Raw genomic sequence first — 12,822 nt, 5'->3', positions numbered from 1 at the left:
CTTATTTTAAATTTATTTTCTCAACAGACTCCACTGCTTGTTCTGTTATGTAAAGTTTCTACGTTGAGTAAAACTGTCGCTGCACGATTCTCCAGGAGGACTGAATGCTGCAAATTTACTTAGAAAATGTTTTAAACCAATCTGAATAAAAAGAACTTTACGACTTTATTGTTTCATAGTCAGGATGAATCTGTGTGATTTATTTGGATCGAACTGTTTTGTAAACAGACAAATTGTAAATTAAAGCTATAAAAATAAACTGAACTGAATTTAATATTTTAAATAATTTTGTACTTTGCCACTTTGTAGTCGTTCGTCTAATCTGATCATGCAAAGTATTTCCTTTTAACAAACAGAAAGTAAAAGCATCTACCCTGAAGGCTTGGTGTTGTTTACATGACCAAAGTAAAATGTGTTGCTAGGCGACGAGGTAAATGTCAGATTTAACTGAGGTATTTGGCCTTTATGTTCTGACGTCAAATATTCATAAAAGAACCAAACAGGTGGAAGCAACTAATGTAAAACAATTCAGATAATTTTATCCATTCAGCTGTGATTTGGTGCTCAGGTTAAAAAACATGCAGGTTTGGTAGATTAAGGGACAGATTTTTAGTTACGTTTATTTAGTTACATTAACTTAAGTAACTTTTTTAAAAATTTACTTTTAGGGGTACTTTTACTGCCTTGTACTTTTTATTTTCACTTGAGTATTTATATTATGAAGTATTTCTACTCTTGCTTGAGTAAACTACCTCCATGCCAGGCTGCATTGATGCAGTGATTTATGTAAAAGGAGACCAACAAAGTGAGTACATTTACTTTTTATTCATCCCTTTTTCAGTAGATCAACCTTTAAACCAGGACAGTGTCATTTCAAAATGTTCTAAGAAACTGGATATGTGTGTTTTCTTCAGTCTGTTTCTTTAAAATGAACTCAAATAAATGCTTTATATGTATATCATAGTGTGTGATGAACCATATACTGCAAAATTATTTGTTTTTAATTGAACAAAGTAAATTTTGACTGATTAATTATTGAAATATTCCCACATTAACACCTGTGCTGTATAATGGTTTGCAGGTGTAGTGAATGAGAACAAGACTGAAAACTTTGTTTTTGGAAAAATAAGAGTGAGATATTCAACAATCCCTTCAGCTTTACAGTCTTAAAAAGTATTTTGTCTAGTTTCTGGTACAAATATCTTAAAACACTTTAAATAAGATAAAACTAGATTAAAAGTAACTTTTCAATAATAAATTGGTGCTTGTTTTAAGTCAATAATTCCTAAATATTTATGAAAAAATACATTTTTCTCCATTTAAAAGTGAAATAATCTGCCAGTATTACTGAATAATTGACTCCTATGACTTGCTGAAGTTGGTTTTATCTTATTTCAAGTTTCCCAAGATATTTTCACGACAAACTAAACCAAGAAGTCCTTGGTAAGATTTCGTATTTTCTGATTTTTTTGTATTGCCTGATTGGTTTAATTGGGTTCTGCGCATCCTGTTCTGCTGCATAGCTAATCCCTGCTGAGCGTCATGCTGTGGTAACTGATGTTCTTTGAACAGAAACCACACCTTCAGCTTGTTGTATGGGACTGAACAGTAGGAAGGAGAGCCAGAAGGTGTAGAGCTCACTGTCAACATGTTGCTCTCTGTGTCGCTGCTGCTCCTGGTTTGCGGATCACAAGCCGTCCATTATTACGGCACCGTGATGACCTACTACCCAAAGGAAATGATGACCAATGGATCTCTCTTGGTGAGCTGAGATTCCCTAAAAAAAGCCCTCCAAACGTTAACCTTCCTTCACACCTTTTGTTACTAATCCTCAGGTAAACGTTCGCTACAAGCTGAGCTTCGTTGCTTGTACAGCCAACGACACGTGGAGCTGCAGTGGTAACTGTGGAAGTGAGACGGCGGACGTGGAGCTGAACGTCGTTGATGAAAGCCCGGGCGAGTGGTGCCAGAGAGAAGGCATCATGACCCGCCTGGTGTCCGGCACCGCTCCGTTTCAGCTTCAGTGAGTCCGGTTTTGGTGACGGTCGGATTGGATAATTGTCTCTTAAGTTGTACGTTTAGGTCTGACGTTGAAATTCCAGAAGTTTGAAGTTGTTTCAACCCACAACTTCTCCAGAGTTGAGATCGGGGCTTTGTGTTGGCCACACCAAACAAGTTGTCCTGAAGCCACTTTGGCTGTAAGCTGAAGGTTATTATTGCAGCAAAACAGTCCCACAGCATGATGCTGCCACCCCCGTAATTCACAGATAGGATTGTACAAAGATCCCCAGTTTCCCTCCAAACGTAACGATGGTCATCATGATCAAACTGTTCCACTTCAGTGTCATCAGACACTAAGGTTTCTACAGGAGATGCTGATAAAAATGAATCTATTTATCCCTCTGTGCTTTTGCAAACTACATTCTGACTGTTGATGTTTCTTTTGGACCCATTACTTCCTCCTTGCTGAGATACAGGACAACTTCATCTCTTTACCTTTTGATCTGAGGCCAGTCTGCACATTTTGGACCAGAACCCGTCTCCTTCCTGAGCGGTACGATGGTCGGACATTTCCATCATGTCAGTATTTCATATAATTGTTTGGACATCTTAATACCGCACCTTCAAGTCTTTGTAAATGAATCAGACTGGTGCAGCTGCACAATTATCTTCCTCATATCTTGGCTGCTTTCTTTTTACTTTCACATCGTGTCAAACATAAAAGCAGAGAGTCCCAGGTGTGGCCTTCAAGTACATCCACAGGTGTGACTTTAACTTAAATGTCTCAGTCGGCCTTTCAGAAGTTTCTGAAGTGACATTATTCCCATTGTTGACAGAGATAGTAATCATTCTGTATATAAAGTCGTTTTTAGTAAAATGACTTTATAAATATCAATGAAGTCGTTCATTGATGTGGCATTTTGAAAGTTTAAATAATTTAGGTCATTCTGATTTACCTCAAACAAGAAACGTTTGGTCTGGTTGTATATTTGTGTTTTTATTCTTCTCTGGTTTCAACAGGGTAGAGTCGGTACAGGAGTGATACATAACATTTACCGAATATTTACTTGATCTCTAAACGACACAAAAGGCTCAGAAGATAGAAAATAGCATGAACAACAAAGCTCCTCTATGAACAAGAGGTCTCACTTTAACACAGTTTGTGGATCTCTATCTTATACATTTTTGTCTAAAAGATGTTTGTTCTTCTATAAGTAAAATAACTCGCATTAGGTTAAGTATCAAGACATTTTACTCAAGTAAGAGTTGCGATACTTCAAAATAATATTACTCAAGTAAAAGTAAAAAGTAAGCTGTAATAGCAAACTAAATGTGACTAGTTACTACCCACCTCTTGTGAAGTTTAAATCAACAGTAACTGATGAAATCTCTGCACCTTCATCGGTTCATGTTGACCTCAAACTCCAGCGCTCTTACAATCAGCTTCTCAATTGCTCCCCCTACAGGTTGGATGGTGGAAACTGGATAACTGGAATTATAAACAGCATCGTGTCCTGGAGAGCCGTGACTGACGTCGAGCTGAGCTTCCGGTCCGATAGCAACCAAATCAACACGTCGCCAGTGACCACCATCCTCCCAGCTCTGAGGTAAACCTGCAGGATTCAGTTTTCAGCTTTACTGAACCTTAAATGTTGCTTCTAAGTTGCAATGTGTGCATTTAAATCTCTGTGAATCTTCATTTTTGCACCGGAGTGTCAGAAACAGGAGGCCCATGAACCTTAAATTGATTCAGAAATGGCAGAAAAGGGCCACACATGGGGGCATTACACAGCAAAAACGCAAAATTTTACCTTGTATTTTTAATCTACATTCTGGTGCAAACATCTTAAAACACATAAGAGAAAGCTAACTTATAAGAAATAGGGGGTTATTTTAAGTCAATTCATTCCATAGTATTGATGAAAAAGTTCTAGTTTCATCAGCAGATTATTTCAGTGAAAGCATAGGAAAAATATCCTGTTATAAGTGAAATAATTTAATACCTTTTCATCAATATTGAGGAATTATTGACTTAAAACAAGCTCATATATTTTTGTCCTAGTGTTATTTGTAAGCTAATTTTGTCTTATTTCAAGTGTACTCAGATATTTGCACTAGAAACTAGATTTTGTGTTTTTGCAGTGTATGAACAGCACAAACCGTTTTTATATATTCACACAATTTGGCCGTCAAGAAAGGACTTGTTACAGGAATTTAATTGTGAGTCATGTATGTTAGAGGATTGTTTCCAAAAAAAGACTCAACAATGGCAGAAAAGTTCAACCAGACTCATTATAGCGTCATTACCACATTGTTCCTGAAGAGAAGATTAACACATGAATCACAGGGATGTCTTGATGAAAATAAAAGCTCAAAGAACAAGTTGGGCAGCTTTTATTAAGCGCATTACGGTGAAGGAGTCTGGGTGTGGCTGTGAAAACTGATTTGTGGGTTTTTACTTTCAGGATTCCTTCAAACTGTCCAAGAAACATCAGCTTGTTGGCGTTTGACCCTGATGGAGACGAGGTCAGATGCAGAAACGGGATTACATCAGATTCAGAGTGCAACCCGTGCACGCCTCCGTCCGTCCTCAGCCTCTCATCTGTACGTAACGGCTCCTAAATTCACAAAACACTCTGTGTTGTTTGGTTTTGCTTTTATTGACGCTTTCAAAATACCTCAAAAGCCATGTGGGAAGAGACGCATCGGGCGTAACCAAACTTTTTACCACATGGCCCAAAATTGTGGACTCAAAAGTAGCAGCGGACCCCCCAAATAAATAAGCAACAATTAAGCAAGTAAAGTAGCTCGATATTTATTGTAGATCCAAAACCTGACAAGGATTTTTATGACTGTGTATTAGGTCCGTTGTAGATAGAAAAAAAAAAAAAAGAGTAAATTTCCTCCAAAAACTCAAATTTTGTGATTAATCTCAGAAATTCTCTGGAAAACTTAGAAATTTAAATTTAATTTAAAAAAAGATTGTAGAAAATTTCTGATAATCTTAAAAATTTGATATTTTTTCTAGTAATTTTTCTTGTTCTAGAAATTTTCTCTCAAAATTGTCATAAATTTACTATTATTACTTCTTTAATTTTTTTGCATGTTTGCTGTAGTAAAAAGAAAGACATCTAATTTTCTGTTCCGTTCGGGCTCAAGTGAATAAATTTATTTTCAATATTAAGAACAGGATTTGTGTGGATTTCTTTCAAAAACATTTGTTATAATTAGCCGAGTTCAAGAAAGAATAAAAGCTGATTTGGGTGCAGCAAAGTTGGCTTTTTAGTGAAAGTCTCTGGATAAACTTGGTTTTACCTTTTGCTCAAACTTGGTTATAATAAGGCAAATACTTTGTGTTGTACTTTACATTTTCCTGTGTCAGAAAATCATGTTTTACCCTGATTACAAATTAAAAGTCTCCACCTGCATTGACAGGCCAAATTTTTATCATTTTTTTAAATGCAGTTGGGGGCCGCACAAAATCAGACCAAGTCTATAAATGGCCCCTGAGCCGCACTTTGGACACCCCTGATCTAGATCACTTAGCATTGGTCTTTTCTGTCCTCTTGCAGTCTTGCAGTCTGTCATTCAGTCCAACAAACAGCAGCAACGAAGGGCCGTACGCAGTGCAGCTGGTGATGGAAGACTTCCCCAGGCAGAACATAAATCTGTTTCAACCCGACGGCTCCTTGGTGCAGAAGACGACCAACGAAGCCATCAGCAAGATACCGGTCCAGTTTGTTTGGAAAGGTCCAACACTACATTCAGATTTCAGGGTTCTACAACCATTAGGAGCCGTTTTAAAGTCAAATCTAGCATCGAGAAGTTGACCTTTTATCGTTTATGGTTGAGTTTCCAAATAGTTACATTGTTATGCTACTCAGAGACTTTTGGTGCAACTTGTGGAAAATAAATTCAGGCTTTTCATCCTTAATTATATCACCAGAGCTAAATTTCTTGCTTTCCTTTGTTGTTCCAGTGGATCCTGCTGTGCCGTCCTGCTCTGAAGGAGTCTATCTGCCCAGATTCCTCTCTCCGACTCCGGACCACGGAGCCCAGATCCTCACCACTGTCAGCCAAACAGTAGAAATCAACATCAGAGCAGAGGCCTCTCAATCCACGTAGGCAGAAGCAAAACAACAGAGGTTAGATTAGAAAATGCAGCGTTTATCACCTAAAAACATCTTAATGTCTTGTTTCCTAAAGGATCTCTGGCCTCCTGTTCAGCGGTCCTCATAATGTGGTGAAAAACACACAGGCATTGGGAAACTTCACCTTGACATGGACACCATCTAATTTTGAAAGTGGAGAAAGCCATCCCATCTGCTTTGTCGTCCAGTCGACGTAAGTTTGTTTTCTTCAAAAATTTGAAGGATGTGGTTTCAGATCGGATTGTTTCCGGCACATGAGGCGAGGTACGCAAGATGCAAACCAAACCCCGGACAGGACGCCAGTTCATCACAGGGTGATAAACACTAAACTCATTATGGAGTGGCCATTTAACCTGATCTCAGGATGGAGGTAGAGTGCTACAAGATCAAGGTCATGTCTCAGGGCTGATAAGGAAGCTGGATGATCTGGTTGGGTGTCATCAACTGGAACAGTAGTTGAAGGATCCTCATCCGCTCAACAGACAGTCCCTTTCCTGACTATGGACCCTTCAATGGTTTGGGAGTTGAGGAGATGCAACCACAACCAAGAAGTTCAAGGTCGTGTCTCAGGGCTGATGATGAAGCAGGATGACCTGGTTGGGTGTCATCAAGTGGAACAGTAGCATGATAGACCTCTAGAGGATCCTGCAGGCAAGGCTCAGCTTCATCGTCCTCTCAACAGACAACCGACTTCCCTGTCTACAGACCCTTCACCAATGGTTCAGGAGGGAGGAATGCTGCACCCAGTACCCCCAATGTAAACCTCCAGCACATCCTGTCATGACAAGGGTCTGTGGAAGCTAGCAGAGATGATAGAGTGAATAAAGGCCATCATGTAAATTCATGCAAATTAATCTTTAGATTTGACAAATGTATGCTTTTCAAATGTGTTTATCAAAACTTTTTTAGACTTAACTAAGTTAAAATAAAGGCACTAATTTCATAAGTGACACTAACGTACTAAATTATTTCCACAGTTCAGCTTCGTCCGTGTATCAGTCTGACCTTAGATGCGTCATTGTAAAAGTTGGGAATCGTGAGTACAGTTTATAATGTTTTTAATCGATTCTTTGTTTACACTGCTAGTAAAGCTTTTGCTAATATCTTGGTCTGTTTTCAGACTCTGCACCAAGTCAACTGGTGCAAGCCACGGCTCTACCCACAGGTACCACGGTTATCGTTTCCCAAACATCAGCAGCTCCAACGACAACAACCCACTTCACAACTACAACCGTCTCACCCACGTCAACAGTCACAACAATTATACCACCACCAGTTTCCACCCAATCCCCAACGACAGCCATTCCACTCATGGCAACAGCAACCGTCCATTTCCCAACTACAACCACATCTGCCCCAACTACAACTACAGCTGCACCGACAACGCCTCCACCTCTACCCCCACCCACAACGCCAGCTGCACCAACAACAACCGTCCATTTCCCAACTACGACCACATCTGCCCCAACAACAACTACAGCTGCACCGACAACAACCACTCCACCCATGCCAACAACAACCGTCCATTTCCCAACTACGACCACATCTGTCCCAACTACAACTGCAGGTACAACTACAGTTGTCTCTCCAACAGCCCCACCAATCATGCCACCATCACCTCAGACCAGTGCCCCAACAACTCCGCCGCCTACAAGCACATCGGATCCAGGACCATGTAAGTATGACCAACATATGTCATGCAGTTTCACGATCAGAATCTGTATCCAGGTACAACTCAAAAAATTTGACAATCATAAAAAAGTTGGATATTTTTTGACGCTGATAGATTTTAAAGATTCATTATATGCAAACTAAAATATTATTTTGATGATCATGGCCTACAGATAATGAAAACCCAAAGTCAAGTGTTTCAGACAATGAAAACATGTAGTAGGAAAAGGTTCACCTGTAATAGGGATATGCAAACAACCTGAAGGCAGCTATCAAAACAACAAAGTATTGAGTTTTAGAAATGAACATTATTATTTATAATCCAGATAATAATTAGAAGAAATCTGATTTTGATGGAATTAGATCACACCATGTGTAATGAATCTGTATTCCATTTTTAAAAATGTGACATTCAGTTTTTTGAGATCTTGTAAAGTATTCTAGTAAATTAAACCATTTTGTGATAGATTATTGAATGGATTCCATGTTTGTTTGTTTTTCTAGATTATGTTATTGCTTTGAATGCAAAGATCTCAACAAGACTTTCACTGGAGAATGACTACAACACAATCTTGCAACTGGTTAGTAAATTATTTGACTTTCACTCGAGCAACAACAATTGTCTTCTGCATGTTTTAAATGGTTTTAGTTATTAGTGCAGTTTGAACAAAGTTTGAATGTAAAATAGTAAAAGAAATGTAGATTTCACATGATGTTCAGAAAAAATCTATTTTACATCCAAAACTGTTCTTTTATTATTATTATGAATAATATTATTTTAACTGTTATTGTTTCATTGTACACTGGGGGAAAAAAAGAAGTAAATTTCACAGTTAAATGCAGGCAGCTGTAGTTACCAAAATTACAGGTAAATCTTTTATTTATTTTTTTTTTTGATTACATGTCATTGTCATTGGTAATTTTATGGTTAAAAATGTTGCTGGAATAAGTGTTTTACGGTGAAACTTAAGGAAAACAATGTTTTCCCTTAAATTACCCTAAAAACAACATAAAATGAAAGTACAAATGCAAAATATGTAAATTGCTGTTATTAATTTACTTATGGCAGCTTCACATCAAGTCAAGTTTTATGAAAGCTTTTTGTCAATTTTACTGTTTATCACTGTATCTTCAGTAACTTATGTTTGTGTAACATTAATGAACAAAGACATGCTGTATGCTTGGGCAGTATTCATGCATCCGTTTGTGTGCAAAAGATGCTTAAAGTTACTTTATGGTGAAACTATGTGACAAAAACTGATGAATGGATAGTTTCTAAGGTCTAATGACGGATCCACCAGTTTGGTGAAAGAAAACTGAATAATCTGTCTAATCCAAACAGAGCTGAATCATAACGAAACCTTTTGTTTCTTTTACAGATTAAAAAAGAACTGACTGATCAAGGATTACCACAAAACATCATCGTAACCATCCAGAGAAACGGTGCACTGGAAATCACAGCTGCCCCCTAGTGGCTAAAAATATGAATGTTACTGAACTCTGCAGAAAATGGGTTTCCAGATGTTTTTATTCAGCTTCACTGTTTCATCTCCTGTCTGTATATTGTTGACTGTATTTTATATGATGTCTATACATACATTTAGCTTATTTATAAATCACATGTGGATAGTTAGGCCCGAGCAGCTAAGGGCTGCGAAGGCCTATTGAAATTGTGCTGTAAATTATTACATTTTATTTCCGGTTGTTGAATCAATATTGAAAGTGTTCTATATAGAATTTGGTAGTTTAAATGGTTTTTGTCTGTTATTTTTTTCTGTGTTTCCTAACCTGGAAGAATTTCTAATATTTGTAAAGAATGCTTGTAAACGTCTCTCATGATGTAAATAAATCAAAGACAACTATTGAGGGCAGTAAAAACTTTTCCAAGTGAGGGAGCTAAATGTTTAGGTTTGCCAGAATAAACTATTTTTACATTGACCTGTATTTACCTTGATTTTGTTTATGTGACATATAGTTTTTCACCTGGATGTCTTTCTTCGTGAGAGGAAAATATTAAACAAGAAAATATTCTATTACCCTCATTTTTGCCATCTCTGATATCTAAATTTAGCCTCTTACTAACACTTAAATCAGAGTAAAAAAAAAAAAACTAATTTCATGGTGTTGGAGAAACTTTAGAAAGTGGTTTTAATTTTGCAAGGGAAGATTTTTCTGAGTCATGTCATGAGGAAGTGGATTGTTTCTAAACCAACATTGAACAAAACGATTCATGCAGAAAGAAATGCATGTCAGATTTAGGTAAAAACACAAAATATCTTTAAGTGCGATAGAACCTGCGTCCTCTTTCTCTGTCTTCTCTAAATCTAAGTAAAATGAGAATAGTTTAACCAGTCGGTAGAAAAAGAATAACACAAAAACAGCTTTATTTTAATCAGATAATGTTTTGTTCTCTGACAGTGTATAAAGAAAGAATCTTCATATCTGCTTAGTGTTTAGTAAAAATCTCTGATTTTTACCTCCCAGATCCCACAGATGTTCACACACCAGGTGATTTCCTGGTTTTACTGCGTTTACCCACATGTTTAACAGCATTCCACCGTTTCTGAGTCGAGTCCCAGTGAGGAGATAAGAAACAGAGGTGGAGAGAGGAGTATAAATGTCCTTTGTCTCTGTTGTCCCCCAGTGAAGAGACGTCGACTCCTTCACCATGTTGCTCTCCTTGCTGCCGCTGCTGCTGCTGCTGGTCAGCGGTTCACAAGCTTCTAATATTCTGGGCGCCATGATGACCTACTACCCAGAGGATACCTTTGCAGACGGCTCAGTTTCAGTAAGACATGATTCTATGGCAAATATTGTATTTGGCTTTTAGAATTTGATTGTACTTAAAATCTCTTTGCTTTAAATCCGCAGGTGATCCTTCGCTACAAGCTGAATTATGATTTATGCTCACATAGTGATACATGGGTATGCAGTGGGAACTGTGGAACAGAAACCCAGACGCTCGCCTTGTCTGACGTCGAGGAAGTAAGTGGTGAATGGTGTCAGAGAGAAGGAGCGATAACTCATCTGCTCCCCAACAACACTGGATTTCAGACTGTGTGAGTCCTCCACTTTAAAAACATCACTGAGAATTAATCACATCTAAAAATTCACTTTCAAAACATTCAGTCAAAGTTTTGAAAGTGAATGCTACTACTCTTAACATCATTCACTAGTAAGTAGCATCTGTGACCTTATCAATAATGTCCGCTGCAGGATGGCTAATGGAAGCTGGATCAATAACCTACAAAATGGGTATATAGTAAGGAGAGCTGTGACTGACGTTGAAGTGAGGAACCGGTCCGACATCGGAAAACCCAACACATCCCCACAGACCACCATCCTCCCTGCTCTGAGGTACGACGTGACGGATGGATGCTTCACTAAACCCAGGAAATATGGATGTTTGTACATGAATGATACAGGCATTTCTCAAAAGACAGACAATGCACAAAGGATTTAATTTTGGGGAAACGTGCTTTTTCTAATTTTTATTACATTTGGGAAAACTTTGCTGGTGGAAAATAATTTACACTCTTCCTAATTACCAATGGAAAAGCCCTGTTTGGGATGGAAGTGGTGTTTTATTAATTTCTAACAAGAGTTTTGCACGACTTCACTGGTATTTTTCAAAGATTATCTTTGACAATTAGCACCATGGGTCTTGGTGGGGGTCTTTGCCATCACCCTCATTTTTAGGTTCCTCCACAGATCCTCTGGTTTTAACTCTGGGAAACTGTTTCTGCAGCTTTATAGTAAAATCTTTTTTAATCGATCGTGCAGATCAGTCGGCAATTTTAAGTGTCTGGGCTACATGACAAATATTCTACCAACTGAGCCACAAATTTAGGTTTGTGATGTTAATATGGATGTTTTTTCTCTCCCAGAATTCCTTCAAACTGTGCCAAAAACATAGATTTATTGGCCTTTGACCCCGATGGAGACGAAGTGAGATGCAGATATGGAAACACATTAGATTCAGAGTGCGACCCGTGTACACCGCCGTCTGTCCTCAGCGTCTCATCTGTAAGTAACAAGGTCACATTTGTAGCTGGAATGAATTTAATAATCTTTTAATAACTTTACACATTTTTTTTATTTTAAAATAAACTTTTCTCTTACTTTCATTGAGCAATGAAAGTCATTCCATCTGGGAAACTTTAAAAAATTTTTACCTGTTGATATTACAAACCTTTAATAAAAGTGTTTTTTGGTCTTTAAACCAAAATAAATGTGTTAAAAAACAAGCATCACTTTAGATGTTTTATCTGTTGTTTGCTTTTGCTGTTTTCAATCAAATTTAGGTTGGCAAACAGTTCCTACAAAACTTAAAAGTATAATTAAGTTCATTAATTATACTTATGTTATTTTTCACTTTAATTCATTTTTTACAGAGTGAGACCTCCTGTCTCAAAGAAATTTTGTAGCTTATGGATATGAAAAGTTGTAAACTTAAGACCATGACATTAATTTAACAGTCAAGCATCACCACTAGAGAAATGTAGGCAGATTTTTACATTTTAATGATAGAAATACACTGTAAAAAATATATCTCTATATTTAGCAGTGATAAACAGTAAAAATGACAACGTCTGTAAACTATAAAACAATTTAACACTGTTGGCTTGATGTGAGGTAAATTAAATAATCGGTGAAAACATTAGTGTTTGTTTGGTTTGTTACATTCATTTGTTGGGTTTTTTCATGTTTAACCATAAAATCACCAGTGACTTTAAGGTGACTTTTTCTTTCTAACCATGAAAGTAAAAATGTTTCACTATCTTTATTATGTTTGTGTATAATGACTAGATATGTAATTATAGTTTTAAAAAAGTACAAAAACACTGGAAAAATGCACAGCTAATTATTGATCATATTTAAACCTCGATGTGACAATACACTAGAGCTAACAACCATAAAATATGACGTTTTTTCTCACGTGTTTGTCTCCTTTCTGTCTCGGTGTAGAACTGTTCTCTGTCATTCAGCCCCACCTACA

At 37.3% G+C, this 12,822-nt stretch overlaps 1 protein-coding gene and 1 long non-coding RNA gene across 2 annotated transcripts in view; one reads left to right on the top strand and one right to left on the bottom strand.

Annotated features, from left to right (window-relative positions):
* Positions 1-1,629: 1,629 nt before the first annotated feature.
* Positions 1,630-12,822, top strand: part of LOC103149169 (uncharacterized) — a 25,411-nt gene continuing 14,218 nt past the window's right edge. Inside the window, exons 1-5 of the mRNA XM_016679721.1 lie at positions 1,630-1,762; positions 1,836-2,023; positions 3,468-3,608; positions 4,467-4,605; positions 5,574-5,751. Coding sequence (XP_016535207.1) covers positions 1,649-1,762; positions 1,836-2,023; positions 3,468-3,608; positions 4,467-4,605; positions 5,574-5,751 — 760 coding nt within the window. The 5' untranslated portion in view covers positions 1,630-1,648. The remainder of the gene's footprint in view (positions 1,763-1,835; positions 2,024-3,467; positions 3,609-4,466; positions 4,606-5,573; positions 5,752-12,822) is intronic.
* The window catches only part of LOC107838194 (uncharacterized), a 12,864-nt gene continuing 11,752 nt past the window's right edge, over positions 11,711-12,822 (bottom strand). Inside the window, exon 3 of the long non-coding RNA XR_001664241.1 lies at positions 11,711-11,847. This is a non-coding gene — a long non-coding RNA (uncharacterized LOC107838194). The remainder of the gene's footprint in view (positions 11,848-12,822) is intronic.

The sequence above is a fragment of the Poecilia formosa genome, unplaced genomic scaffold (assembly GCF_000485575.1).
Source record: "Poecilia formosa unplaced genomic scaffold, Poecilia_formosa-5.1.2 Scaffold218, whole genome shotgun sequence".
Classification (NCBI taxonomy): domain Eukaryota; kingdom Metazoa; phylum Chordata; class Actinopteri; order Cyprinodontiformes; family Poeciliidae; genus Poecilia; species Poecilia formosa.
This window is presented reverse-complemented; position numbering and strand designations above follow the sequence as displayed.